At 41.9% G+C, this 25,816-nt stretch overlaps 1 protein-coding gene across 1 annotated transcript; it reads left to right on the forward strand.

Moving 5' to 3' along the window:
* The first annotated feature begins 1,085 nt into the window (after positions 1-1,085).
* On the forward strand, positions 1,086-11,008 carry HLX (H2.0 like homeobox). The gene is made up of 4 exons (XM_039341641.1): positions 1,086-2,771; positions 4,769-4,948; positions 5,827-6,011; positions 10,122-11,008. Exons 1-4 carry the CDS (start codon positions 2,225-2,227, stop codon positions 10,542-10,544), a joined length of 1,335 nt encoding a protein of 444 aa, XP_039197575.1. The 5' UTR covers positions 1,086-2,224; the 3' UTR covers positions 10,545-11,008.
* The last annotated feature ends 14,808 nt before the right edge of the window (positions 11,009-25,816 follow it).

Raw genomic sequence — 25,816 nt, forward strand, 5'->3', positions numbered from 1 at the left:
ATATTTTATTTGAATAATTTATTTATTTCCACCTGGCCTTTAAGGCATTTATTTGCACAAATCTTGTTGAAATTAACAAGCAGAAGTAGCATGTTCATATTTAGAAATATGACTTGGATATCTAGTTATGAGACCACTGCCATACTCCCATAAAGTTTTATGTATAATTATGTGGACTGTATATATGTTTATTTGTTTTCTATCATGTTGTCATTATATGACAAATAAATAATAAAATTTAGAAATGATAAATGTGGGAAAGGGCAAAAGTTGTGAATATTTCTGTCTTCATCGTCCACACATATAGTCCTGGACTGTAAGATTTCAAACTGATTTTTAAAGTAAATTTGTAATAAAAATGATTCTATTATTAACTTAGATTTGACGCTGTCTCCAGTTTAGAGAAACACAGTGTTTTCCTAGTATTTCTATCTCTGCAACCAATTCTGTCTCTGTATGAGGCAATATTCCTGTTTGATGAGAATCTGGACTCAAAATATTTTAAAGGAGAAATAGGTTCTGCAGTGAGAAAGATCTAAAACTAAAAGACAATAATTTAGACTAACTGTACAAAATTGTGCAAACTTTGTGTTGCAGAGAATACTAATGGGAGGAAAGCAGTCTTATACTCCTGGAGTATTGAACTGGCATTAAGAAAAGCATGTTTCCTTTGAAGTTGTGGTGCTGTCCTTCAAGTTCCTTTTATTTAAATGGGCAAAAGGATCAGCACATTACTTTTCTGATCCAGGGGCTCAAACCGAGAGTTGATCACCATCTAACATATAAATGTTATAGCTCTGAGCTTCATTACATGATTTCAAGCACCTTGGCCCTCATGGGATTTATTTCTAAGGGAATCTAGTTTTTCTTGCTGATTTTTATCACAATTCCCTTGCGCTTGTTTCTGTGATCAGATTCCAGAAATCTTTCACTTTTGAAAAAGAAGCCCGGATCCAGGGGACTTATTTGTGCTATCTTTGTATGCTCAGGTCTTGTTGCCATCCATTTACGTATTTCGAAATAGAACAATCGGGATGTGTAGTTTGCACCGGCCTACGGAAATTGCCTTTCGAAACTGCCTCGCCACAGATCCAGCGAGCTCACTGTGGTGCACTTTATCCACCGAAATAGCAACTTGATCCTTCAGCGATCCACGGAAGTTTCGAGCACTAGTCGGTCCCAGCCTACCTGCCTATATCAGAGAAGGAAAGGAGCTTCGTACGAAAGATTTATCTTTCTCACACCTCAGACCCTCCATATTCAGGAATGGAGGGGAATGACACCGCCTCATTTTTTTAAAAAACTCTTCTACTCCGTTATAAAGGACTTGGTAATTCATTTAGAAAGGCAATGCCCACTCTTTGCATCGCCCGCGAGGTCTGCTTCCGAAGAAGGCCCCGAAGAGAAGCCTAAGCTGCCTCTGGCGCTGCCTCCTTCTGGTTCTTAAGCTCAAATGGGACGGATCGTGGAGAGTAAAGGCAGCTTGCACGCTCCGAATCGGGCATATCTACACCACTTCCTTGGACAGAGAGGACCGGCGAGGACACTTAGCAAGAACCCTGCAGTTTCGAGGACGACACATTTCAGGGAACGGAGAGCCCCCAAGAGCCGATTTTTGCTGGGTCTGGAACCGTCACAAACTTTGAAGGCAAGGCGGAGGCGTGACTTACTGCTCCCCTTTCTTCCTTCCTTCCTTTCTTGGCCATCCCACTGCCGCTCTGGATTGGCCGCTTCCTGTCCAATCAAGCCCCAGAAGAATTTTTCTTTTTTCTTTTCCTCCGCGGTAGAAAAAAAAAGAGAGAGAGAATCTGGGAAGCTGATTTTGCTGAAGGGTCGTGGGCGGGTGGATACTTTTCATTCCCCCCCCTTCCTTTTTTCAGAGAGGGGGAGTTTCTGGTGTGTGTGTGTGTGTATTTGTGTGTTTGGATGTTAGTGCGCGCGAGGTATTTTTGGGGGGTTGTTATTATTTTGTTTGTCGCGCCTGATTTTCGCAGCGCGTTGCTTGAGCTCTGCGTGGCCTCGTTTCGCCTCCCACGATGCGGCCAGGCCAAGAGACATTTTGGCGTTGAGCTCTCCAGGCTGACCAGGGTAAAGGAGGCAATTAACTGCTCACTGTTTTGCTGGCGGGCTGCGGGTCAGTCGGAGCACGCAGTTACTGAGTCTGTGGGTCCATCTGGCCAGTGAAGGAGCCGAGACAGGAGCGAGTGGCCGCCGGATCGGCAGGATGTACACTGCCGGACTCGCACCCTTTTATGCTTCCAACTTCAGTCTGTGGTCAGCGGCATATTGTACCCCGGCGGGCCCCGGCGCTGGCGGCTGTTTCTCCTTGGATCCTTCGGGGCTCAAGAAACCGTCTTTCTGCATCGCGGACATCTTACACGCTGCCTCAGGAGAAATCTCTGTTGAGGGCCTGTCCGGAGGAACCTCGGCTAATCTGGCCTCCCATTTAGGTGGAATCCATGCCCATGCACAGTACCACGGCGCCGCTTCCCCGCTCAGACCGACACCCATGGTGGCCCCGGACACTTCAGTCGCCTTCGCCACGCGGCTGTCACCTCTCTCGGCTCCCTACCACACTTCTCATCCTCAGCACCAGCGCTCTCCCACAGGGGGCTCCAGCGGAGGTGCACGAACCCCGGGCGGAGGGCAAAGCCGCCAGACCCACCCTGGCTCTGCAGCCGCCCCCTCTAGCAAAGACTTGAAATTTGGGATTGATCGCATTTTGTCTGCGGAGTTTGACCCGAAACTGAAGGAGAGCAACACTCTGAGAGGTTAGCTTTTTGCTTTCTCCTCCCTTCTGGAGAACTGAAATTGTTTTGTTAAACTGTATGTGGATCGTTTGTGTGTGTGTGTGTGTGTGTGTGTGTGTGTGTGTGTGTGTATGTGTGTGTGTGAATGTGTGTGTGTGTGTATGTGTGTGTATGTGTGTGATGAATTTGAGCATAATAGGCTCTTCTGGTTCTTGCAGGGTCCTTTCACGGCCCTTTAGAATGGTCCCTACTGTCTTTTTATTTGAAGGCGGATTATATGTAATCTTCCCAGTTCAACTGGAAGATTAACCCTGTGTGGTCCTGCTATGAAGTTGGGGATCCTCACTTAAAACCTACAGGAAGGGTGGGTTGAAATGGGGAAAAGAGTTTATAGAAGGACCCGTTTTGCTAATTTTCTTTCAGTTATTAATGCCCAAACATTTAGATTGGGTTGGAAAGATTGAAAAAGCAAATCTCTGACTCTAATCAAGTGTAACTTGTAAAATCAGCCTTTTCCAGAATTGGGGGAAGGAACCCAACACAGCTCTGCTGCAGCTGTGGCTGTGGTGTTTCTGTTGTTGCTCAATGGAACAAACAGTTGAGCAATTGGATTGTTTAAAGATTCAGAAATCTTTGGAAGAAATTCAGGCCAGAGTCTCCTTCCAGAAAGTATTTACTTGGAAGTAAGTCTCATTGATTTGGACACTGCAGTTGTAAACTAGTTGAGTGGCTTTTCTTCTTAGGGTCACAGGGTATCTGAATTGTTGGATCAAATAGATCTGTTTTCTGACCCCCAAAATTGGGAATAAGTCCTCTTTGAGATAAATGGGGTTTATTTCTGAGTAAGCATTTGTAGCTTTACACTGCACATCAGTGAATGTATTAATCTGGGTGTTGGAGATGGGAGCAACCAACCTTCTCCATGAGCAAAGTCACCCCATTATCTGCATTATCCCAGATAATTATTTGGCCAAATTTATCACCCAAAGGAAAATGATATCTGATTGCACTTAATGTTAAATATCCTCATGGATTATGAGAAATGCAAATTGCCCAAAAAAGCTTTATTTTCCAGGAAATAGGCAGACAGGCAGACAGATAGGATAGCTGTGATTTCATTATAAGGTCACATCAAAGCTGCAAAAGAAACTGAGTTTGAATTTTTGGGTGGATGGCCTAAGCTCCCAAATGGTGAAAGCTGATCTCTTTGACTGAAGCCTATTGGCCCAACCCATTGCTGAGCATGGGGATCATTTTTACCTATCAGATAAATCAATCTGTTGCTCCCTTTTTAAAGCAAATTTAGACGGGTTCAATTGAAGAATGTGCTGAATCAAGGGAGAATGGTCTAGAGGCCTGTCATAAATGTGAATTGGCATTTTACTTTCAGTGTGGCTACTTCACATTTGTAAAAACTAAGAAAAGCAGCTTGGGCTTTTTGTAGAAATATCTTACTTTGGCTGCCCTCTCTGAAATAATGCAGGATTTGAGCTCTTCAATCTTCCTTTGTTTTTCCACTTCCCTCTACTATCCTTGGAGTGGGAAGGGTTACCAAAAACAGATCAACAGCACTGCAGTACAAATGGCTGGCTACATTAACTAGGAAATGTAACTAGGGAGAAAATGCTCTTATAAGTTATGACCATCCCCATCCCTCTGACATGTGGCATCTAAGGCCATAAGAGGCACCTGACAGGTTGCTGGAGAAGTTCTTTCCTGGTTTGGGCCTACCCTATCAACATAGGGGTGATTTCAGCCTGCCTTGAATGGAATTGGACTTGGTTTTTGAATTTGGTTTTGATCTTGGATGAGGAGCACATGCTATGAGCCTCACAGTGGCATTTGTGCACAGAGGAGTTTCAGTTTCAGGTCTGCCTCCAAACTTTTGAAGGTGGCCTTGGGAGTGCCCCCCAGTTCCCTACAGGCCACCAGGGCTTGCCACCAGTGGGCTTGGGGGTTGGGACCTGCACCATTCTGCTCATCTTGTAACAGAGCTCTCCTTGTTCCTATGCCCACAGATCTGACCTCTTTATTAACCACCAGCCGCCCAAGCGGGGTTCATATCCCCACCTTACAGCCTCCGTCCGGCCAGTTCTTCACGTCTCTAGAACCCATTAACGAGACTTCTGGGGTCCTGGGACACTTAAACACAACCCCAAGGAATTCCGTTCAGCACCAGTTTCAAGACACTTTTCCAGGTATAAAAACTCATCCTGGGCACGGATCAATCCCTCTCTGCCACTCTCAAAGTGAGAGTGAATCTGGTTACCTTCCAATTTTCCCATCATCCCTAGACAATGTGGCACTTTTCCTGGCCAGAATTTAGTCCTTTGGAAGGCACCCAAGTAAGGAAAGTAGATTAATTTTTTTCAAGGGTTGCTTTCTTACTCACTTTTTCTCTCGAACTAAGAATCATTGAAGTAAGCCTATGGAAGGTTTAGCACTTGCAATTAGGATTCCTCAGCACCGGATCCTAAGCTTCGTTATTTGTTTCAGCAGAGCTTACTTCCACGCAAACGGATCCTGGTTATGGATGGCCCCTTTGACACTCAACCTTAATCACAGATGTGAAAAAAGGAGCTAACGAAGGACTCTGTTTCTTTGTCCCTGACTTAATTGACACCCTCTCGGGGCTATTAATATGGAAGGCTCCGGTTTTTAACGTGGCTAAGAACTCTAGCAACATGTGGAAAGCCGAGGGTAAGGGCGCTGACTTTCAAGGAGAATCAGACCCGGGAACCCTTAGAGGGATGTTAAATAGACTAGCGACCCAGCAGCATAAGACGATCCAAAGAAAGAAGGAATTATAAGGGCGGGCTGCCGCGTTATTTCAGGCGCAGCAGCGGTAGCACAGGTTTTTTTTTTTTTTTTGCAACCACTGAAAGACAAGATTGGTGATCCTTGACTATAGGAACGGAGCTATTCTTAGCTGGCTTCTACTGGAGTTTCTTGGGAAGTTAGCCCCCCTTGGACGCGCTTTCCCTGCAAGCGGGGGCGGTGGGGATTCGACTGTTATCCGCTCATGATCAGCCCCTTAAACGCCTGTCTCTTCCTCTTCTTTTGTTCAACCCTCCAGGTCCGTATGCGGTGCTTACGAAAGACACGCTGCCTCAGACCTACAAACGGAAACGCTCGTGGTCCCGGGCGGTTTTTTCTAATCTCCAAAGAAAAGGATTGGAGAAACGCTTTGAAATCCAGAAATATGTCACCAAACCGGACAGAAAACAATTGGCCGCCATGTTAGGGCTCACAGATGCTCAAGTAAGCATTTTTTTTTTAAATTAAAAACTCCTTTTGATTAATTTATCTGTATCCCCATTGAGCATTTAGCTGTGATTCTGCTGGGACAGCTAGGTATTATAAATCCCATTCTTCCACAGACTGTTTTTTGTTGATGTTTAGATGCTATTTATTTAAAACAAAGGGAATCTGTCCCCTTAGCAAAAAAATAAAGCCCACATACCCCTATATTTAATAGGTAGCAAGTAGACTCACCCATTTCACCTTTCATGTGCAACACCCACACCATAAGTGTCTTTGGTATCCTGATTTCTTACCTACTGGGCAAACAAATGGTTCCAGAGGAGGAACTTATCCCACACAGTAGTTCTACAGTAATATCTTACTGATAGTATTTTCATTATTCCTCAGCTTATTCCAAATAATTTCCACACACAAGAACCTCACTGCCATAGCATTATTTCAATTAGGTGGACAGAACACATGAAGCAGGCATCAGGCCACATTTGTACAACACAAGTCATAAACATAAAAACAGACAAACAAATTTAATCAAATGTAGCAGGTTAATGGTGTTATGCAACTGCAGCCCCTAAGATTTTGCCTGATTTGGTTAAGATTCGTGGGTGAATTCAGTTAGCAATGCTTGAATTCAGGAAACTGGATATAAAATGGAGTTCTTATATACCTATTAATATCCTTCTTCGTATTTGTCCATATTCAGAGAAGGTAAAATGCTGCCTTCCAAATTTGTCATCAAACCCATCTGCACGCTCTTCCTGAACAGAGTGTATGTTTGCGCAACAGCTTAACCACACCAGTTACAAATCAAGCAACTATTAGCCAACATGTTAAACCTAATTTTAACCTTGATTAGATTCTGTGTGTCTGAAAATGTGTACATGATGGAATGTTGCATAACTTAACTACTTTATGGTTCAGTGTATTGAGGAACCAAAAATATAGATCAATTAAATGAGCTGTTAAACTGGGTAGATCTTGTTTGTAGCAGGTGGTTTAAGTGGACAGTGTTTTATGCCTGGGAGAAGCGCCTGCATGACATAAAAGAAGAACTCAATCGCCCCTCCTCCCCAACCTCTGGGTGCAACATAAGCAATTTGTTTCTACATGGCTTCCTCCTGAGTAAGACAATAACATGTCTAGTGGGACCATAAATTTGGACCAAGATTGATCTGTCATTACAGCCAAAGTGTTTATTTTGGCTGCTAGCGGGAAATGCCAGCAAGAAAGGACAACTGGTCAAGAGGAAACCAAAAATAGGGACAACTGCCATTGACTCCAGCCTAATCCTATGGAACTGAGTCCACAGTTCAATCTTGAGCTTCATATATTCTCTCCTATTGAGATGGTGGGAGAAATGTTTCTCCCCCCCCCTCCAGCATACTAAGTTTGATTTTCCATCACAGTGGGTAAGAAGGTTTCCTTGTTTTCTTCACATTCATTCACAAATGTCCTTTCTGAGTGAGTGTGGGCTAAATTTTATAAGCTGGGAAGTCTGTCTTTTGAGACAGGAAAGAAAAGTTCCAGGCACTTTCTCTAATGCGAAATAACTAATAACTAATAAATAACTAATGCGAAAACTGTAGGAAAATACCAATACTATTCTCCTGGCAGCCTTCTGGATTCAAAGGAAGTTCCTTGTTCAGCAAATAGAAGGTGATAAGTCTTATTAGACAAGCCTTGATTTATCATCCAGATTCTATCCTATCACAGATATGGGAAACCTGTGAACATGTAGAAATGGCTGTGGATATTGGAGGTTCCTATAAAGAAAAAGTGAGAGAGGTGTGGAAAACGTTCTTGACACTAGAATAATATTTAATGAAATAACATATAATTATAGAAAATGTTCTATAGTTTTTACTTATTTTAGTATCTTTTCTTTGGACACACAAACATATTGTATCTATTTGTAAAAAAAAACTATGTCTGGGAAAGCAGGCTTACCCTTTTTATTTTCCTGAGCTCATTTGAATTGTTTAATTGTGCAATACTACAAATGGTTTCTGAGAATATCTATTTACCATTTCTCCATGGTAAATAGATATTGCCTTAACCTATTTCTTTGAAAACCAAGTTGACAACTTTAACCTGATCTCTCCATTTGTTTTGGAATCAGTGTTAATATTAGTTACCAAGCTACATATGCCCATGTACCATCAAGATGGCCTCTCTTAGAATCATTATCAATGACAACTTTTTGTATTAACAAACAAATAAAAAATGTAATGATCGAAGCGACTGGACAATTATAAAGGCAGATTCATAACCAATATCAATGTTATTTTAAATATTTAAATATCTTTTAATAAGTTTTTTTTAAAAAAACCTACATTTTTTAAAAACGTAGATATAAATGGGATAAGTTGTTATTGGCATAATATATCCCCACCCCTCCAGCATACATATACTTGATCCTCCTGTTGAAAGTGAAAGGAACTCCAGCCGCTGGAGTAAAATCAGGCTGAGGCACCTTCCTTGCAAGTTTCCAGCATTAAAAAGGCTGGACTATTTGATTAACATTCCAGCCTCAATCACCTATAGACCACCCAGATCTTAACAAGAAAAAAATGGAATGAAAGAACTAAGAAATGAAAGGGGACTTTGTAATTTTAAGTCTATAATGTAGAGGGACAAATTAAATGCAGAGTTGTACAAATTAAAGAATTTATGTAATTTTGCTGTACAGTACTAAATATGGTAGAGAAGCAGCCAGAGAGCAGGGGAAGACCTGATTCTTCTAAGCTTTTAGCAAGTCAATTTTGTTTGGAAGTGAAAATCTAAACCAGTGACTTTGCCTGTGAATATTTCTGCATGAAGAGGCTGGGCTCATTTTTAGAAACAGCAGGATTAAGAATTTGCGAAGTATTTATGATGGCAAGAGAAAACCTGGGAGTTCAGCAATTTCACTCCCCCCCCCATACGTGATTTTTAAAAGAAAATCCAAGGCATTTTCCTTTTCCTCTCTTCTGCCTTTTTTGTCCATTAATATCACTGACCTTGATAATGCCAGTGGAAGGAAGCCAAAGTAATAAGTTAGCACTTCAAATTCAGCTTTACCCAATCCCCTTTATTATCTTGCATGAAAAAGGGGAGCATGTACCCACCTTTAAATCCTGAGACAAATTTTGGAACCCACCTCCTTCTGTGAACAATTGTGTGGCTAGTGTTTTAAGAGGACCCAGCAAAGCGAGCCCATCCTCCAGATTTTGTCTGGAAGTAAAGGGGCAGAGGAATGGGTGACACTCTGCTCAGATAGCATAAACACTTGGAGCCATTGTTGTTGTGGTGCTTTCAGCTAGTCTTGACTTCTGGTAGCTATCTGGACACATCTTTTTTAGGGTTTTTTGGCAAGACTGTGGGAAGTGATTTGCCATTGTCTCTTTCCTAGACAGAGAGAGGGACTGTCTCAAGATCACCCAGCTCTCTTTGTTCTAGCCTGGTGCCTTAACCACTAGTCAAACTTACTGAACCCTAAGGTTAGACTCCCAAAATACCCAGACAATTGTGAATTGCTTCTCTCCCTACCAAAAACATCAACAGCGGTCTCCTCCTCCTCCCACTCCCAAACAGCACCCTCCATCCTTGAAGTGATGTAAGGCCTGTGCTCAAAACACTCTTACGTGGGCCCAACAATGGTTGGATGACTAATGAGAAAACGGCCCTAAATTTTCATTTTAAAAATGAGAATTAACCTCACAAAGACATGATCCTTCCAAATTACTGTATTATTTCTGTATCCACGAGGACTAGAACATTCCAGTCTACTTTATTTTTAAATTATCAAAGACCAGGAAGAGGAGCTATTACAAAATGGAGCAAGTGCCAGTCTAGTCCTAGCTAATTTTGAGCCCCTCCTCTCTTCTGAATTTGTCCCCCCCCCATCCCTTTGTTTGTGCTCTCCACCCATACATCCTTTTGTTATCATGTTGATGTATTTATTCTTGTGTTCCTTTATCATACTTTAGCGTTCTATTGTTTTACTTCTGTTTACACGGCTTTCATTTTTCTTCCTTTTGATTATTGTAAGCCGCCTAGAGTAGCCTCGCGGCGAAATAGGCGGTAAATAAATTGAACAAAGAATAAATACATCAATAAATTTGCCTGCAGGTGAAAGTGTGGTTCCAGAACCGGCGCATGAAGTGGCGACACTCCAAAGAGGCGCAGGCGCAGAAAGACAAAGAGAAGGAGCCGGCGGAGAAGGTGGCTGCAGCCGGAGCGGGTCTGGGGCCCGGGCCAGCAGGCGAAGGTGAGCTTGAGCGCAGCCCGAGCCGCTCGGAAGGCGACAGTGACAGCAGTGAGGCAGAATCCCTGGATCTGGAGCTCGGCAGCGACGCGGAACGGACTGAGCCGGGAGCTGCCCCTGATCAGGCCGTGCAGCGGCACATCTCGGAGCTGCACCCACCCGCCGGTTTGGAGACCGCTGCTCACTCCGAGCCGCCACCGCCGCCTCCCCCTCTCCCAGGCCTGGAGCAAGGCCGAGAGCCTTTGCGGTGCCCCGAGTCTTCGTTTTGCCTCCGGGACTCTCCGTGATGACCTCCCTTCAGCCAAGCTCCGAGGGGTCAGCCTGACAGAGGCCTCTGGATGCGGAATATACTAACTCCTAGTGTGGGCAGAGCGCTCCAGAATGGGTTCCGGGGAATTGACTTTGGACGGCGGGTGGAGCCGGGCTGCCTCTAGAATCAGGGCCGTCTCTGTATGAGGGTGCGGGCCCCCCAAAAGATATGGGGCAGCCCAGAGATGACCCTGCAGGCTCCAGACAGCGCACCCTGAACGGATCCACTCAGGTAGGCCGGGACGGAATTCGAGGAGCTTAGCAAAGGCCAAGGAAAAAGTCGAGCTTTGCAGCCCTGGAGCCTCCTCTGGCTCCCTCGCCCGTTTGCGGCAAGTAGTAGCCCTGCCCGTGGCAAATGGTTGCTTGAAAAACGAGGTTTGGAGAACCAACAGACTTGGATGAAGATGGAGAAAAGTAGATTGTAAATAAAGAGTTTCCTACATTTAACGGGTATTTTTGTTCATGGCAAAAGTAGTCTGGTTGCCTTAATGGTCTGGCAGCTGAGTTGCTGATTCCACCCTAGCATCCATTCCTCTTCTCCCTAAATCTCCCAAATTCTGTGTCTCCCATAGGATGGTATGTAACAAGTACTTTGAAGAAAGGGCAGGCAAAGTTTGTTCCAAACTTTTTTCTGAAGTAAGAAATCCAAAGTTGTAGTATAGGAAAGCAACCCTTTGAGGGATTTTAAATTTCCCTATTTATTAAAAGGCAAGGGATCTCATATTGGGCTCTGCATTTAATTTCTTTAGTTAAAATGAATGGCTTGAAAATAAGCAGACGGCACTTAAAAACAATCCACGAAATAAAATTTGGAGGTGAATCCTTCAATCTGCCCTAAAGGTAGAATACCAACACATAGAGGAAAACGCAGATTAATTTAATGGAGGTGAACATGTAGCTATGATTTCCAAGCAACTTAATACCTCTATAGCTGTGTCCCTTGCATGTTCATTTTAACAGTCTGCTTTTGGAGGGAACAGTCTGGTATCCAAGGTATCTCCATGAAATTTATTTCTAAATGCATAGGGTTGGGCTCCACCTACTTTGATATACTTTGGAAAGAACATCTACATAATTATATTATTTGGTTAAAGATTCAGGCATGTTCATGTTTATTACTTAAAAATGCTTTGAGTAGGAGAAAAGTTATTTTCAAAATAGTCATAGCCAAAAAAAAAAGGCAGTTTCCCTCCATAAGTAATTTATGCTCTCCATTGCTGGGTTCTTCAGGAAAGTCAGTCTGAAACTTAAAATTAAGATAGAAATGCAATTCCAATCCCAATTATTTGAAATTTAGTTGGTAATAAAGCACATTAGCATAAAGTTCCTTCCTCTCCCAAGCATTTTGCTCCTTCTGCACATTTAACTGAAAAGGAAAGAAACAGCATTACAAACAATGAAATTGTGTATTTAGGAAGCAATTGGATCTGGGGAGTATTATACGACAAAATTGATTATTTACTTTTTAATTCATCCTCCACTATTTCATTAACAGCATCCAATTTAATGATAGGCAACTGAATTTGAGAAGAATGTTAAGTTTTGTTACATCTTAAAAATTAATAGATTTATTACAGATTGAGCTCTCATCTAACTATAAAAAAACTAATGCTGGGACAACAATAACAGTAAACATCAGGGTAAATAGAAATAAAAAGTGCCAGAAAGTAAAGGTAGTTTTAATTCTTTCTTTGGCAGTAGTAATTGCTAGGTGGTTACATAGACATTTTTGCACTGATGAAGATAATATTTAGCTGTGTTCAAGCCTCAGGAAACTGAGTTAATCTTTGTAATAAAGCTCAGCCTTCCATGTTAAAATGGGATAAAATGAAGGGATGGATATATGTACAAAAAAGGATATTTTTATAATAAAAGGGAAGGTACACACTGATATAGTTACCTATGATATACTCACAATCTATATATAATTGCTATGCTGATTTTATTTCCACTTTTACCAATAGTTCTAACAGATGTAGGAACCAGACTGAATATTATGAAAGATGATTTATGAATGGTTTTTGCAAGTCACTGGAAATAAGATCTCTCCACTGGAAATTTTTTCAGACTCCAAGATTTACACACACACACACACACACACACACACACACACACACACACACACTGTAGCCTGACCCCCTCTGGGGAGGTGTGCAGGGGCTTCTAAAGGTATTGGCAGAAGGCAACCTCCTGGCTTAGAGATTTTGCACCCATGCTATAGAGCAAAAACTGAAATCAGGGATCCCAGGAACCCTGGGATCTGTAGACTAAGAACAATTAAAGCCCAGAGGACGAAATCTGGAATTCCAACCTTTTTCTTTTAAACCAAAACCCTTTTCCTATCATTCTTGCAAGAATTATATTGCAGTACTGCAATTTATCTAAATTTGTCTTGGATCATAATGTTCTTTTGAAATCCCAGCTGTGCTACTTAGACAGCCCAAATGACTCATGCCATTTATAGAACCAAATCACAATATAGTGATTTTATTGATGGATTCCTCTCATTGAACTTTCTACTGATCACAGCTCACCTTATGGTGTTTCTGATAACAAATTTAAAGAAAGGAAATGATTTCTGAAACAATCATTCCCAGCCTGCATAGTTGCTGAAACATGGAAGCAGTTCCCATATTAAATGTAATTTCAGTGTTATTAAGACAAATTCTGGCACCTCTCTTATTAGTTGGGATTGATGGCAACAGAAGGCAACAAAGATTGTGGTCTTATACCATGTTCTACCACATTTGCTTCTGCATAAACATGTTGATAGGTTTCTGTGATTGGGTTTCAATCCTATACCCATATTTGCTCAGAGTAAAAGCCCTTTAATGGGATTTATTTCTGTTATTGATTTATGGCTGAATTCCTACACAAAGCTTAACTCTGATCCCAAAGCAATGAAACACAATTACTATACCAGGTAATGTTCTTTGGCCAACAGAATAAGCTATATTATGATTTAATATGATGTACAACAGCCTTAACAATATGCTAAAACTATTCACATCTCAGTTTAATCCAATGTCTGGTGCTGGGGGAATCAGCCAAAGTGGTATATGTATGCAAAAGTACTAATTTTCAAGAGGTATGGAATTTTTTCTTTTTGTTTCTGAATGATGACATTTCAGTCTGTGAGGACATCCCAGTGGCAGTTATCAAGATAATGGAGTTGTCTTTCTATAACATCTGGAGGCATTGGGCTTTTTTTGTTTTATTAGCCCCTTCACTCATTGGATTGGGATCACACCATAGCATTTTCATGGAGATTCAATTTTTAATCTGTGTGTTTAAAATCAGGATATCTATAGTTACAGGATCAGTTTATGCACATGGAGTTAGTGGGAAGCTGGAATCACACTCCCTAGGACTCCTTTTCTGTGCCTGCCTTTATGTAGCCCACTTAACTTATGACTGAGTCAATCCATTTTTTTTGAGTTTGAATTAAGCCCCAGCCCTACTCCAAATGAATGCTGAAACATTAGGTTTCACATAAGGACCCCTTTTGTTCTGCAGAAGTCTTCCTTTGAAAAAAGCTGACCCTCACTACTCTACAAGTCTACCCTCCCAGGCTACCCTCCCAGGCTAAAGTACCAAGACTGCATCTCAGGGCTCCTCATATGTAGAGAGGTTTCTCTGAAGCTTTGGAGTCTTCCTGCAAGATATCTAGCCTGAGTTCTCATTTTACTGAAGTATGTTCCTCTGGCTTGCCATACAGCATGGTGTTCCATGTTCAGATTGGAAGGGTCATGATTTAAATGAGATTTGTAAGTTAAGAACCCAAATAAAAGTAATTGGAAGTCAAGTATATTTCCTCCTGGTGCTTACAAGTTGGGCTTCACTGAGGCCTAAACCCCTTTTTGGAAACATAAATCTCACAAAAAATGGTCCCTAGCTTCTAATTCAGGATTATTTCCATTTAAGGAAGAACAGAAATCAGTAGGGATTTATCTTCAGGTAACATGTCCATTTGAAAGGTTGTCAGCTTGAAAGTAAAAAAAAAAAAAAATGCAGGTTAAATACAGTTGCAAATATATGCATCTTTGGTTGCTATCCTAGCCTCCTGGAAGAGAAGATTGAAATAAGTAGCCTGAAAGAAGTCTTATTGGGTTTAATAAACCTAAATAAAGGGCATATTTAAATGAGAATTTGTTACAGGAAAAAAAAATTACATTTAGGACTAGGTGCCAGCCATTCAGGAATGTCTACTTTGTGGACCTGTTTGAAGATATTCCATTATCTTTTCCTATCCCATAAGAGAGCAGCCTTAAATTTAATGCAGTTTTTCTACCCAGGCAAATACTACAGACAGGAGTTATATTGTAAAATCCACTGGGTCCTAGCATAGACATGGCCTAACTACCCCAGTATTTTTTAAAAATATTACTGCATTTCAGCTCAAGAGGTAAACTACAAGGTGATGAGCTGGACTTACTCCCTGGCGTATAAGAATTTCAGCATAAGTTTTTCATTTGGGTTGGAGTCAATACACCTCTTAGGCTTATTGATGTCAACCATTGAAAATATGTTATGAGGACTTCTCTCTGTAAGGGAGGAGCTGAATGGATCCCTAGTCCTTAGCCTGAGCGGATTCATTTGATATCTAACAAAATGCTATTCAAAAGGTTTTTAGTCAGGCTAGAGTAATAGCTCCATAGGGAGTATAGTTTTAACAGACATACAATAAAAATTTAAGCATGTTACTTGGCAAATGTTAAATTCAAGATAATGCCTTGGATGGAAATCCAAATTAAACGTGCTTACTACAGGGAGTCTCATTATTCATAGGGCAACATTACTTTCCATAACATTGTTTAAGATTAGGACGGAAGTTTATGTTTTCCTATCATATCCCATTATCTCCATCTGGTTTAAATCAGTTTGGAGCCAGGTAAGTATGTTTGTATAATCCCATTAGAACCAATGGGACATCTACATATGATGTGTGTTAGTGTCTAAGGTGCAGCCATTAAATGCAAGAGCTTTTGGTGTGTTTCTTCTGCTAGAAAAAGATGGGAGGAATTCAGCAGAGAGTTATTTGTTCCACTGGCAGCAAATCCTTTAAAGAAAAAAAATACCAGAATGTCCTAAAACTTGCTAATTCTGATAACTAATAATCATTCAAGAACCAGGCAATGAATTGAAGTATATAGTTAGCTTACTGCATTTTTATTGTAGGTTATTAAAAGCTATAACTCTACCTTATTTGATTTTTTAAATAAATTCACTTGTCAATCTTCAAGGTACACCTGGGCTATTCTACCATGGAAAACCAGAAGACGATGGATTGTTTTCTATGGGAGAAACTGCAACTTCAGGATTAGAACTCTTTAAAACATCAACGGGGACCATATGATGCCAATTTACTAAAAATAATTTTTTCTGGAGTAGGTTGTAAAAGCTATTCCAAGATAAAGGCATAAGGCTGCTCTAGAAGTGTGTAACTCCTATTTTCTGTAAAGAAGTTTGAATTGGGGAGGGACCGTAATTACTTAAAGTCAAAGAAAGTTTCAAACCTCCTTCCAGGTTCGTGTATTGTCTTCCTGATATATCGATCTGTAGTAGCAGTTATTAGTCCAAATGCTCGGTCTTGGAAATAACACAAAGTCCTTTAAGTAAGAGAGGTTTTCTCCCGAACGGTAATTTCAGACAAGCGACTCCCACCCTCGTTTCTTGGAAGTATCAGAACATTAAATGCGATTTACTCCGTTGCAAGTAACTTAAGGTAGCGATCACCAGCTTTCAACAAAGACGCTGCCCCATAAAGTGCTCATTAGGCGGCGTCTGAAAAACTAGTACGTGGAGCGTCTCCCGCCTTAAGGAATTTCATCGCGAGGCTAACTCTACGCTCGTGGGAAACGCAGAATCCTGCAGCTTTTGCTCAGCTGGCATCATTAACACTTTTTGCAAGCCGAGCCGGGGGGCGGGGGAGGGGAAAGGTCACTGCACGTGTTGGGCCTTTCTGGCGGGCGGTGCCAACGTGGCGGCGGAGGCTGAAGAGAGAGGCACGTCGGAGGAGAAACGAGGCGTTCCTGGGAAAGGGCCTCGGCTCGAGGTGCGGAGCTGGCGCCGCAATCCTTCCAGGAAAAGAAGCGCAGAGCGAAGGCCGGGCGGTCTTCCGAAAAGGCTCCGGCGAATCTCGTCTGGAGGCTTTGGGCAGAAAATCCCACTATTGTAGAGATACTAGGAAGGCCCAGGACCTGAAGCCACTTCGAGGTTTCTGAACAGCGAGCAAACCCCTCGGAGGTCGCGCTGCTGTTGTTTTCCAAACCGAGCGGCAGTAAAGTCCTCCAGGTCACGGAATAACCCTGGGCAACCTGCTCCTGAAAAGTTTGTTTTTTTTCCTCTCTCTTTCAACTTTGCGTCTCCTGAGCTGTCAGTTAAGAGGGCCGTGCAGAGCTTCGAAGTGCTTTGAATTTGCAGCAAAGCTCATTCTAGACTCTCCGCCCCTCCCCCCCCCAGCCTGCGTTTCTCAATCTCGACAACTTCAACAACAATCTCGGCTGGGGAATTCTGGGTGTTGAAGTCCACATATCTTACAGTTGCTGAGATTAATGAACGTTACTCTAAGCAGCCTTTTTTTTTTTCAGCTTTCCATCGTGGCAGCTTGAAATAAAAGTAGGACGGCTTTAAGAGTTGCACTTACTGTAATGAGTCAATTTCTAAAAGCAACCCCACATCTTGATCCTGATGAAGATCTATCACCTCTAGCCTAGCCAAGTCCATTTAAGAAAGGGAAGGAGGAGATAAAGTCTTCTTTCACCGAATCTTAATTTAATGCGTTTTTTTTCTTACATTGTCTTTGTGCTTCTTTCCTGTAATGCCTTAGTAAACAGATCCCCTGGAGAAGCCTCAAAATATGCATTAGAAAGACAGGATATAAAATGTTTTGTGAAACTGAAGCAAAGCTTTTGCCTGAGTAATTTTGTCATCCTGAATGCAAAATATGAAATCGTATGTTAATTTAGGAACCTTAACTACCTTTATGTCAGATAATTATCCTCAGTGCTCCCCTACTTGAAAGGTCCGTCTCCCATTAATGTAAATTTGATGTAAGCTGCTAGTGAGTCACTGGCTGCAATGGGCAGCTATAGAAATTAAATATCCTCCCCCCAATGATTGCTAAAACCTCAACTATCAGAAACTGAGATTTGTTGCAAATACCCAGTACACTAAATATTCAAGAGGAAACCACAACTCTAGATCTATTAATTCAGTAGAAAACAAAGGTCAACATAAAATTCATGTGAGATAGGCTAGGCTGAGGGAGAGTGTCCAGCAGCTCCAAACCCCCACTGAGGTTTTCTGTCAAGAGTGGACTAAAATGTGGGCTTCCTTATTTCTAGTCCCAGAAACAAGACACTCTATCATGCTACTAGGTCTATATAGTGTGGCCCATGAAATTCAATATGTCTTCAGCTAAGTGGACCATCTAGCACATGTTTATATAGCATCTGAACACACTTGCACTTTACTCTCCGCAGAGTTACTTGGAAGGAAACCCCAGTGGCTGGATAGAATCCAGCTGAAATTCTGCATGTTTCTTGAGTTGGAGAGGGCCAAGAGGTCAATTTTGAGGCAAGCAGTCCATTTAAAAAACATATACTGGATTCTTTGGTGGATAGAATCTATTCCTCAGACATTCTGCTCTAATTCTCTTTCTTCTCCTTTGATGATTAAGATTGTCTTCCCTTGTCCCAGGAGAATCTGAAGGAGCCCATCTTGAACTGCATCCATCTGCAGACTATTTCTGGGGTGAAAAAAAAATTATTGGAATTCTTGGTGAAAAAAAAAAAATCTTGGGACCGTAATTGTGTGGGTTGGAGGTTAGATATTTTTTTTAACCCTTTAAAATCTTTAATGTTCCTTCCAAAATCAAGTCCTACTGCATGCTGAGTGTGACTATTCTACAGAAGGTACTCTTGATTTACAAAATTAGAAAGGGAAGGGACTGTTTTCTCCACCAAAATTGCTTGTGATAAAGCAGCATTTATAACATTTTTGGTGGCAAACTTTTCTCTTGAAATTAGAGCTCTGTTCATTCAGGTGCAGGATTTCTTAAAATACTTGAACACATTCACTGCATAATAGGTTTGACTAAAAACATGTTCCATGCTTTCCAAGGTAGCAGCAGCCTTGCATCCTGTTTCTTAGTGGGATTGCATAGGAACCTCCCTGAATCTGCCAATGAGTTTAAGGCTGTAGTTGCCAAGTTTTCTGAAAGGAAATTTTTAAATTTTGATTTGTCTGGCTTGAGATGAAAACCATAGGCATGCTGCACTGAGATCAAGGAGATTTTTGCTTCCAAGTAAATTGATCAAGAGTCACAAAGGTAGGCTGTATTTTTTTTTTAAAAAGTTCTCTGATTCCTGGCAGAATAAGCTATTTTAAAATAGTTGGAGGATGGGTTGTGAAAGCTGAGCTTTGCCTGCTTCTCCAACTCTGTGCTTTCTGAGCAGAGAAAGTGACCAAGAAACCACGTGGCAATTAACCAGCTTTCTACCCAGACAAGGCTGATGCTTAGTGGGGATTCTACAGATGAAACTGAGACCTTCTCTTTAGTTCATTGGGAGATGTAACCAAGCATGTTTCCTGGCCAAGTCAGGCATTCTGCTGAAGAGACTAATCCTCAAGCAGAAGGAATTCATTTCCCTTGATGAAGGCAGAGACCACCACCCCCTTGCTTAATGCTGATGAAGCTTTCTTCCCTCCCACCTTCATCTTTTTATTACTTTGATTCTGTTGTTTTTGTAAATTACCAGGGTTACATGTATAGAATGATGGGGGAGGCTTTGAATGTTGGATTCAATATTGGATACTGACAAAAACTGACAGTTCTCATTGTCATCTACTATTGGCTGTGGTCACACAGTGCATTAAGCTGTGGTTTGCTAAACCACAATTTACTGAACAAATTACAATTGTCTGAGTTCACAAAGCACACTTGCCACCACCACATTTGGCTTTGCTCGTTATATGAGTCCAAGGGAGTCACCCTGGGATATGCCACCTGACTGCTTTCTGCTTTCAACAGTTTAGATGCACTAAAGTTTTAAAGCTTAAACTAACACCAAGTTAACATATTCTCTAGATTCATGAAGAACTCTAATGAACCACACCAGTTGGTTTAGCACAGGGGTAGCCAATCTTGGCTCTTTTATGACTGGTGGATTTCAACTCCCAGAATTCCTGAGCCAGCATGGCTGACTCGGGAATTCTGGGAGTTGAAGTCCATGAGTCATAAAAGAGCCAAGGTTGCCGACCCCTGATTTAGCACAACACACTGTTATAATAAGCCTAATAAAAACCAATGCCCTTATTTCACTTGGAGTGCACATGCATCTCCAAGAGTTTATCTGATCTCATTGGGGTGATCCCAGCCTTCCTATCTAGGATAGCAGCAAGCGGAGAATTTTTTTTTTAATTTCAGCTCTCTGTGATTGAGTTCCCACAACACAGTAAGCCAGATTTCAATCACAGTATGGCTTAGTGTGAGAGGTGAAACCAGTTTCCAGATTTAGAAAGTATAATAAGAGGAGAAAAATCTCAAATGGGGAGTTTAAAGCAGTTTTGGGTTTGGCACTAGCTGCTACAATGTAGTCAACAAACCCATTCTCCTGCAGGGCATTCTCTGCAGGATGTCAGATCAGATATAGCTGGACCTTCCTGAATATTCTAAGCAAACAGTGGCCTCAGGCCCACTAGGACCTGGTTCACACTTGGCACCAACCACAATAATTTAACCTGTTAATCCTCAATGTGATAGGTCTACAAATACGCTTTCACCAAGAGCCAAAGTGGTTGGTTTCTCATAAGATATTAAGGCCAAACAAATCACATAATGGGTTAGAACAGTGATGGCAAACCTTTTAAAGACCGAGTGCCCAAACTGCAACCCAAAAACCACTTATGTATGGGGGGGGTGGCCCACTCTGTGGGCACGGCTACAGTAGGCTTGGCAGACCGGGTGGACGTGGCCACTGGATGGGTGTGGCTGCAGTAGTCATGGTAGATTGGGTGGGCATGGCCTGGGTGAGCATGGCCATCTTGATGTTGCTTATGGGGAGGGGCCCCTGTGGGAGCCAGGCAGGATTGGGAGAGATCCAGGAGTCTCTGGCGGATGGGATGGTGGGCTCCCCAATGGCGGCTCCAGGCTGGCTGGCCTTAGGCCTCTGGCATGCGTTCCATAGGTTCGCCACCACTGGTTAGAAAGAAATGTAAATTTGGAAGCATGAATGCACAAATATGAGCGGTACTTCTCTTTTGTAGCACATATATTTTAAACGTTAAAAAGGGGTTTATGTTTAAGTTTCAGTCTGTCCACCATATTGTGTCTGCCCCAGGGTTGATTGGTTTCCTGGATATGGATGAGTGTTCCTCGTTCCATCAGCTTGCCAACTCTCCTTTAAACAACACTCACAAGAGCTAAACATCAGGCTTTGCTTGGGGCAATCTTGTCCTATTTTGCAGGAAAGGAGCTACTTTCCAGCCATAGCTCAGCTTCCAGGTTTCTAGCCTCCCAGGTGAAAGAGAGGCGAAGCGCTTCCTAAGGCACCGCTCGCACGTTCTGATTGGCTGCTGAGATTCCAGTGTAACTCCTCCGAGCGATGGCTCCGGGGGTGCCTCGTTCCACAGCGTCTCATTGCAGGGAAGTCTGAGCAAGTCGTCGGGAACATCTGGGCGTGCGCCGGAAAGTTCATCGTCCAGCAAGGTTAATCTTAATTCTAGACTCCACTTGCGCTGTTCCTCTCTGCTCTTTTCTTAAGGAGCCACACTCTGTGTTGATGTTTGCAATTTTTCAGTCCCCTCTTTGAACTCTAGTCGAAGACTGGTCAGCCCCTCGAACTCAACAAACAATTCAACAATATCCCAAAGGTTACAAATTCATATCATTTCCTTCCACACAGGGAAAAAAAACTTTTCCTAAGCAGACTTCCCTGGCTGACACACGTTTTCAACTATAAAAAGCAACAGTCATCCTCTGTGCCTCCTTTCCAGGATTGCTGCAAAAGTACGAAACTGATTTGGAGCGCTTTGGATGAGAAGCAAAAGCAAAGCGTAACTGCTCAGTACACGCTGGATTTCCTATTCCCTATGGGGGTGAACGCTTGATTGTTACTAGCCACTAGTTGCCTTGGACAAAACCGTAACTTCCCTTTTTTATTTTGCACTAACGGAGAAGGCATCTTTTCCTTAGCTCATTAGGAGATACCTCCTTGTCCGGCAAACATTCCAACTTTAATCCTTTATTTTTTCAAGGGTCTCTTACATTGTGCGAAACTGTGGAGTTATCCTGTTTTGATGTGGCCCACGAACTCTTCATTTAGTTTGTAAATAATGGTTTGGTTTGCATAAACTAGGCCACCAGGGCAGGTTGAACAAACCACATTTTAAACAAATCACTGCTTTGCGTACTGTTGTGTGTACATCCAACCATTGCGTACCGATTCGTACTCCTGAGCTAGCACGATTCACGATCTGCATTCGAATAAGGCAACTATTCGACGCAGACTTCCCTTCTGACAAAGCATTTCTTTCTTTCTTTCTTTCTTTTAGCCTTACCCAACCATTTGGGCTGGCAATAGGAACAGGAATTTATTTATTTATTTATTTATTTATGAGACTTATATACCGCTTTAAGTGCGAGCACTCTCTAATCTAAGCGGTGTACACCAGTAAGCAATGTGTGTGTGTGTGTGTGTGTGTGTGTGTATATGTATGTATATGTATGTATGTGTGTGTGTGTGTGTGTATATATATATATAGATATATAGATATATAGATATATATAGATATATAGATATATAGATATATATAGATATATATAGATATATAGATATATATAGATATATATAGATATATAGATATATATACACACACATTGCCCCCAACAATAGTGGCGTCACTCCTGGAAGACTCGAGTCTGGTCTGAGAAAGGAATTCATAAAGAAGAAAAAAAGTTGGGGGTGGGAACCCCTTTGTTTCCCAGGGACATCGCTCCAAGCATCGCTTCTATGAATGTTTAATTTGAAAGGCAGGGTGTAACCTATTTAATTAAATGGTTTAAATACTATACTGCTGTGTAATTATTTGCAATTAAAATTCAAGCGAGCTATTTGGTTAAATGCAAAGCTTTTTTCCCCCCCACCCTGCCTCGATTTTACTTCCCGAGCTGTGCCTTCCCTTCGGTCGCAGATCTTCCGCGGAAAACAGCCAAGGTTGTCGCTGCCGCCGCCGCCGCTGCCACGCCGCCCTTCTGTGGCCGGGCACATCTTCTTGCTCCGCGCAGCCGAGGGGAAGGAAGGGGAGGGCGAGAGGCCATTAAAGCTGGGTTGCGCGGATTATTGATGGGGGTTCGCTGGGAGGTTCAGGCGGCGGATGGGATTCCGGCTGCAGACCTCGCCCAGCTGTGAGATGAGGGCCACCTGGCCGAAACCAGAAAGCCGCTAATGGGTTTAGCCTTTGCTAATTGGGGGCTCCGGAGCAGTCGGTCCTTTCAGGAAGGGAAGCGATTGCCAGCTTTGTAAGGAAATCTCCAAGGCGAGAGCTTACCCGCCAGCCAGGGATGGCGGGGCGGAAAAGGGCAACAAGCTTTCTCCTGGGGTTGGGAAGGCATGTGGAAGCAGCCGCTGCTTTTCTTTGAGCACCAATTCTCCTTACTCATAGCAAAACGCCGAGGCGGTGTTGTGTCTCCTTTTCATTTAAAGCAGTGTTTCTCAACCTTGACAATTTTAAGGCATGTGGACTTCAACTCCCAGAATTCCACAGCCAGCATTGCTGGCTGTGGAATTCTGGGAGTTGAAGTCCACATGCCTTAAAATTGTCAAGGTTGAGAAACACTGATTTAAAGCTTTGCCACAATAAAGCTGTCTCGATAACTCATCTCGATTTGGTTACTTGAAAAAACATTCTTAGCCAAAACCCGCATTGGCTGAGGTCACACAGTTTGCGTGACTGCAGTTGCACCTAACCACAGCAAAAGCACGCCCTGGCCAGATTTGCTTTCTTTGCCTGCCTTTTAGGATGCTGCCTTGGTTTCATTCCCACACTGTGAGGGAGAGGGGATTAGGCTCTCCTTGGTTATCCTGGAATTAAAATAGTACTCCCCCCCCACTTGCACGCAATCACAAAACAAATCTACCTCATCTTTACCTTGTGATAAACTCCACGAATGCACGTTTTATGGGGAAAGAAAAAGCCAAGGTTTGCTTGACTCGTGGTTTATGTCTAACCATAACCATTCTCACCCAGGAGTGTTTCCGGGCATCTCTATGGCTTGGGAGCTCATGAAGAACTGCATGATCCATGTTGTTAGCTGAAGAGAGCTTTACAAATCACTCCTGGGTACCAGTGGCTAGGCTATCACCAAGCCTTGATACTAAATATTCAGAACACAGAAAACTTAAAGGGAAACCATGCCCCTAAACTGCATTATATCTTTTCTGTTGGCAATCCTGTTGCTAAACATTCTTAAATTTCTTGAGAATAAGGAATAAATTCTCAAGGTGAGGGTCTCATTATGTGCTCACGCTCCTTACAAACACAACCTATGAAGATTCATCAACAAACTGTTAGAATTAGTTTATTCAATAGTTCTAAAAATAAAAATGTTACCTCTCTATGTATCTTTGTTAAAGGAAAAGGCACAAACCAGTCTGCTTAAAAATAACAAGTGAAGTACAACGAAATGCACATTCTCTCCACCCACAACATCAACACCCCTCCTCCCAGTCTTCATACTGGCATGTGATAGAAAAATAATTGCAACAAATTTAAAACTTGCTGAATGAAGGCTGCAATGTTGATAGGTTTACTGTGCAATACTATTTATATCTATTCAAGAATAAGTGCCATTCCGAGTGGGATTATTCTCTGGTAAATAGTTACAGGTTGTAACATTAAATCATCTAGATTAACTGTACAAATTTATGCAATTAAAAACACCTCATCCACTTTAGTTGGGCAGCTTAATGCCCACTTAATAGTGAATGCCATTTTTTTTTTAAAAAAAGGTTGTTCTCCTTTCTAGCCCAAGCTTCATCACTACTGCTTTTATATCCATGTGCAAATTTAATTGACAAAGGCTAATAAAGTTAATAAGAATAAGTCCTAGATAAACAAATGGGACTTACAATTGGAGTAGAGATGCATAAGATTATGCTAAATGGATGTAGTCCTGAAGACTTTTACAATAGAGTGTTGAATATTGTGGGAATTACTTGTGCTAAAATTATCCTAAAAGATTGAAAGTTCCACTGGAATTCAGTGGGATTTAGAGTTCAATAAATGTATCTCATATTTGTGGGATGTGGATTGCAATCTGTTGATTTACAAGGTAACTTCCTCTTTAGCAATACTGGATTGCACAGAATGCTACAGTTTGGACATGGCTCAGCAAAATTGGACTTTGCTTGTGCCCAAGGTGTACTGCCCCAGATGTGCCTCCATTGACCCATATTATATCTTCTATTAACAAGAAATGCTGCATGTGACCCAGTTGAAGTTAACATTGATACTTTAGTCCAGGGGTGTCAAAATGCCAGCCCAAGGGCCAGATGCAACATAGCGAAACCACGCCCACCCCATTGCCGGCACACGATGTTGCGAGTCTGACACCCCTCCCTTAGTCTATACTTACTCATTCTTACACAAACATGTTATGTTTTGACTAACCAAGTCTTGATTGATCAAAATATTATGGGCAGTGAAGAATGGTAGCCCATCTGCTAATGATAATGGCCTATGGAAGATTGCAACTTGGAATATAAGAGGAATAAATGGATATAAATTGATGAAGTAAAGGAAATAAAGAACAATAAACAAGTTATGTGTGTGTCTGTGAAATTAAGTGAAAGGGTAAGGATATAATCAACTTGAGTGAAGATAGCCAGATCTGGTAGAGTTGATGGCCATATCCATAGAAACAAAGGTATAGGATTAATTTTGAATGAAAGGGCTAAATGTATCCCAGAAAGTAGGAATTGATATTATCTAAAATTATTGTGGATCCATATGACAATGACATTTAAGTAAGCAGAGAAAATGCAGAATGATTTTGATGGAAATAAAAAGGAGTTTTGGAAGGGAATGAAAGGGGCTGAGAAAGGAACATCCAGCAACATGAATGGAATTAAAAATCTAAATGATGAAATGATTTGGGAGAAACCGATAAGAGAAACACTGAAAGGAGCATTTTAGAGATTTTAGAGATTTGAATGATAGTCATATTTCAAAGAGCAGAAATAAAAAC

Source organism: Crotalus tigris, unplaced genomic scaffold (assembly GCF_016545835.1).
Source record: "Crotalus tigris isolate CLP2741 ecotype Arizona unplaced genomic scaffold, ASM1654583v1 scf7180000017771.5222438, whole genome shotgun sequence".
Lineage (NCBI taxonomy): Eukaryota > Metazoa > Chordata > Lepidosauria > Squamata > Viperidae > Crotalus > Crotalus tigris.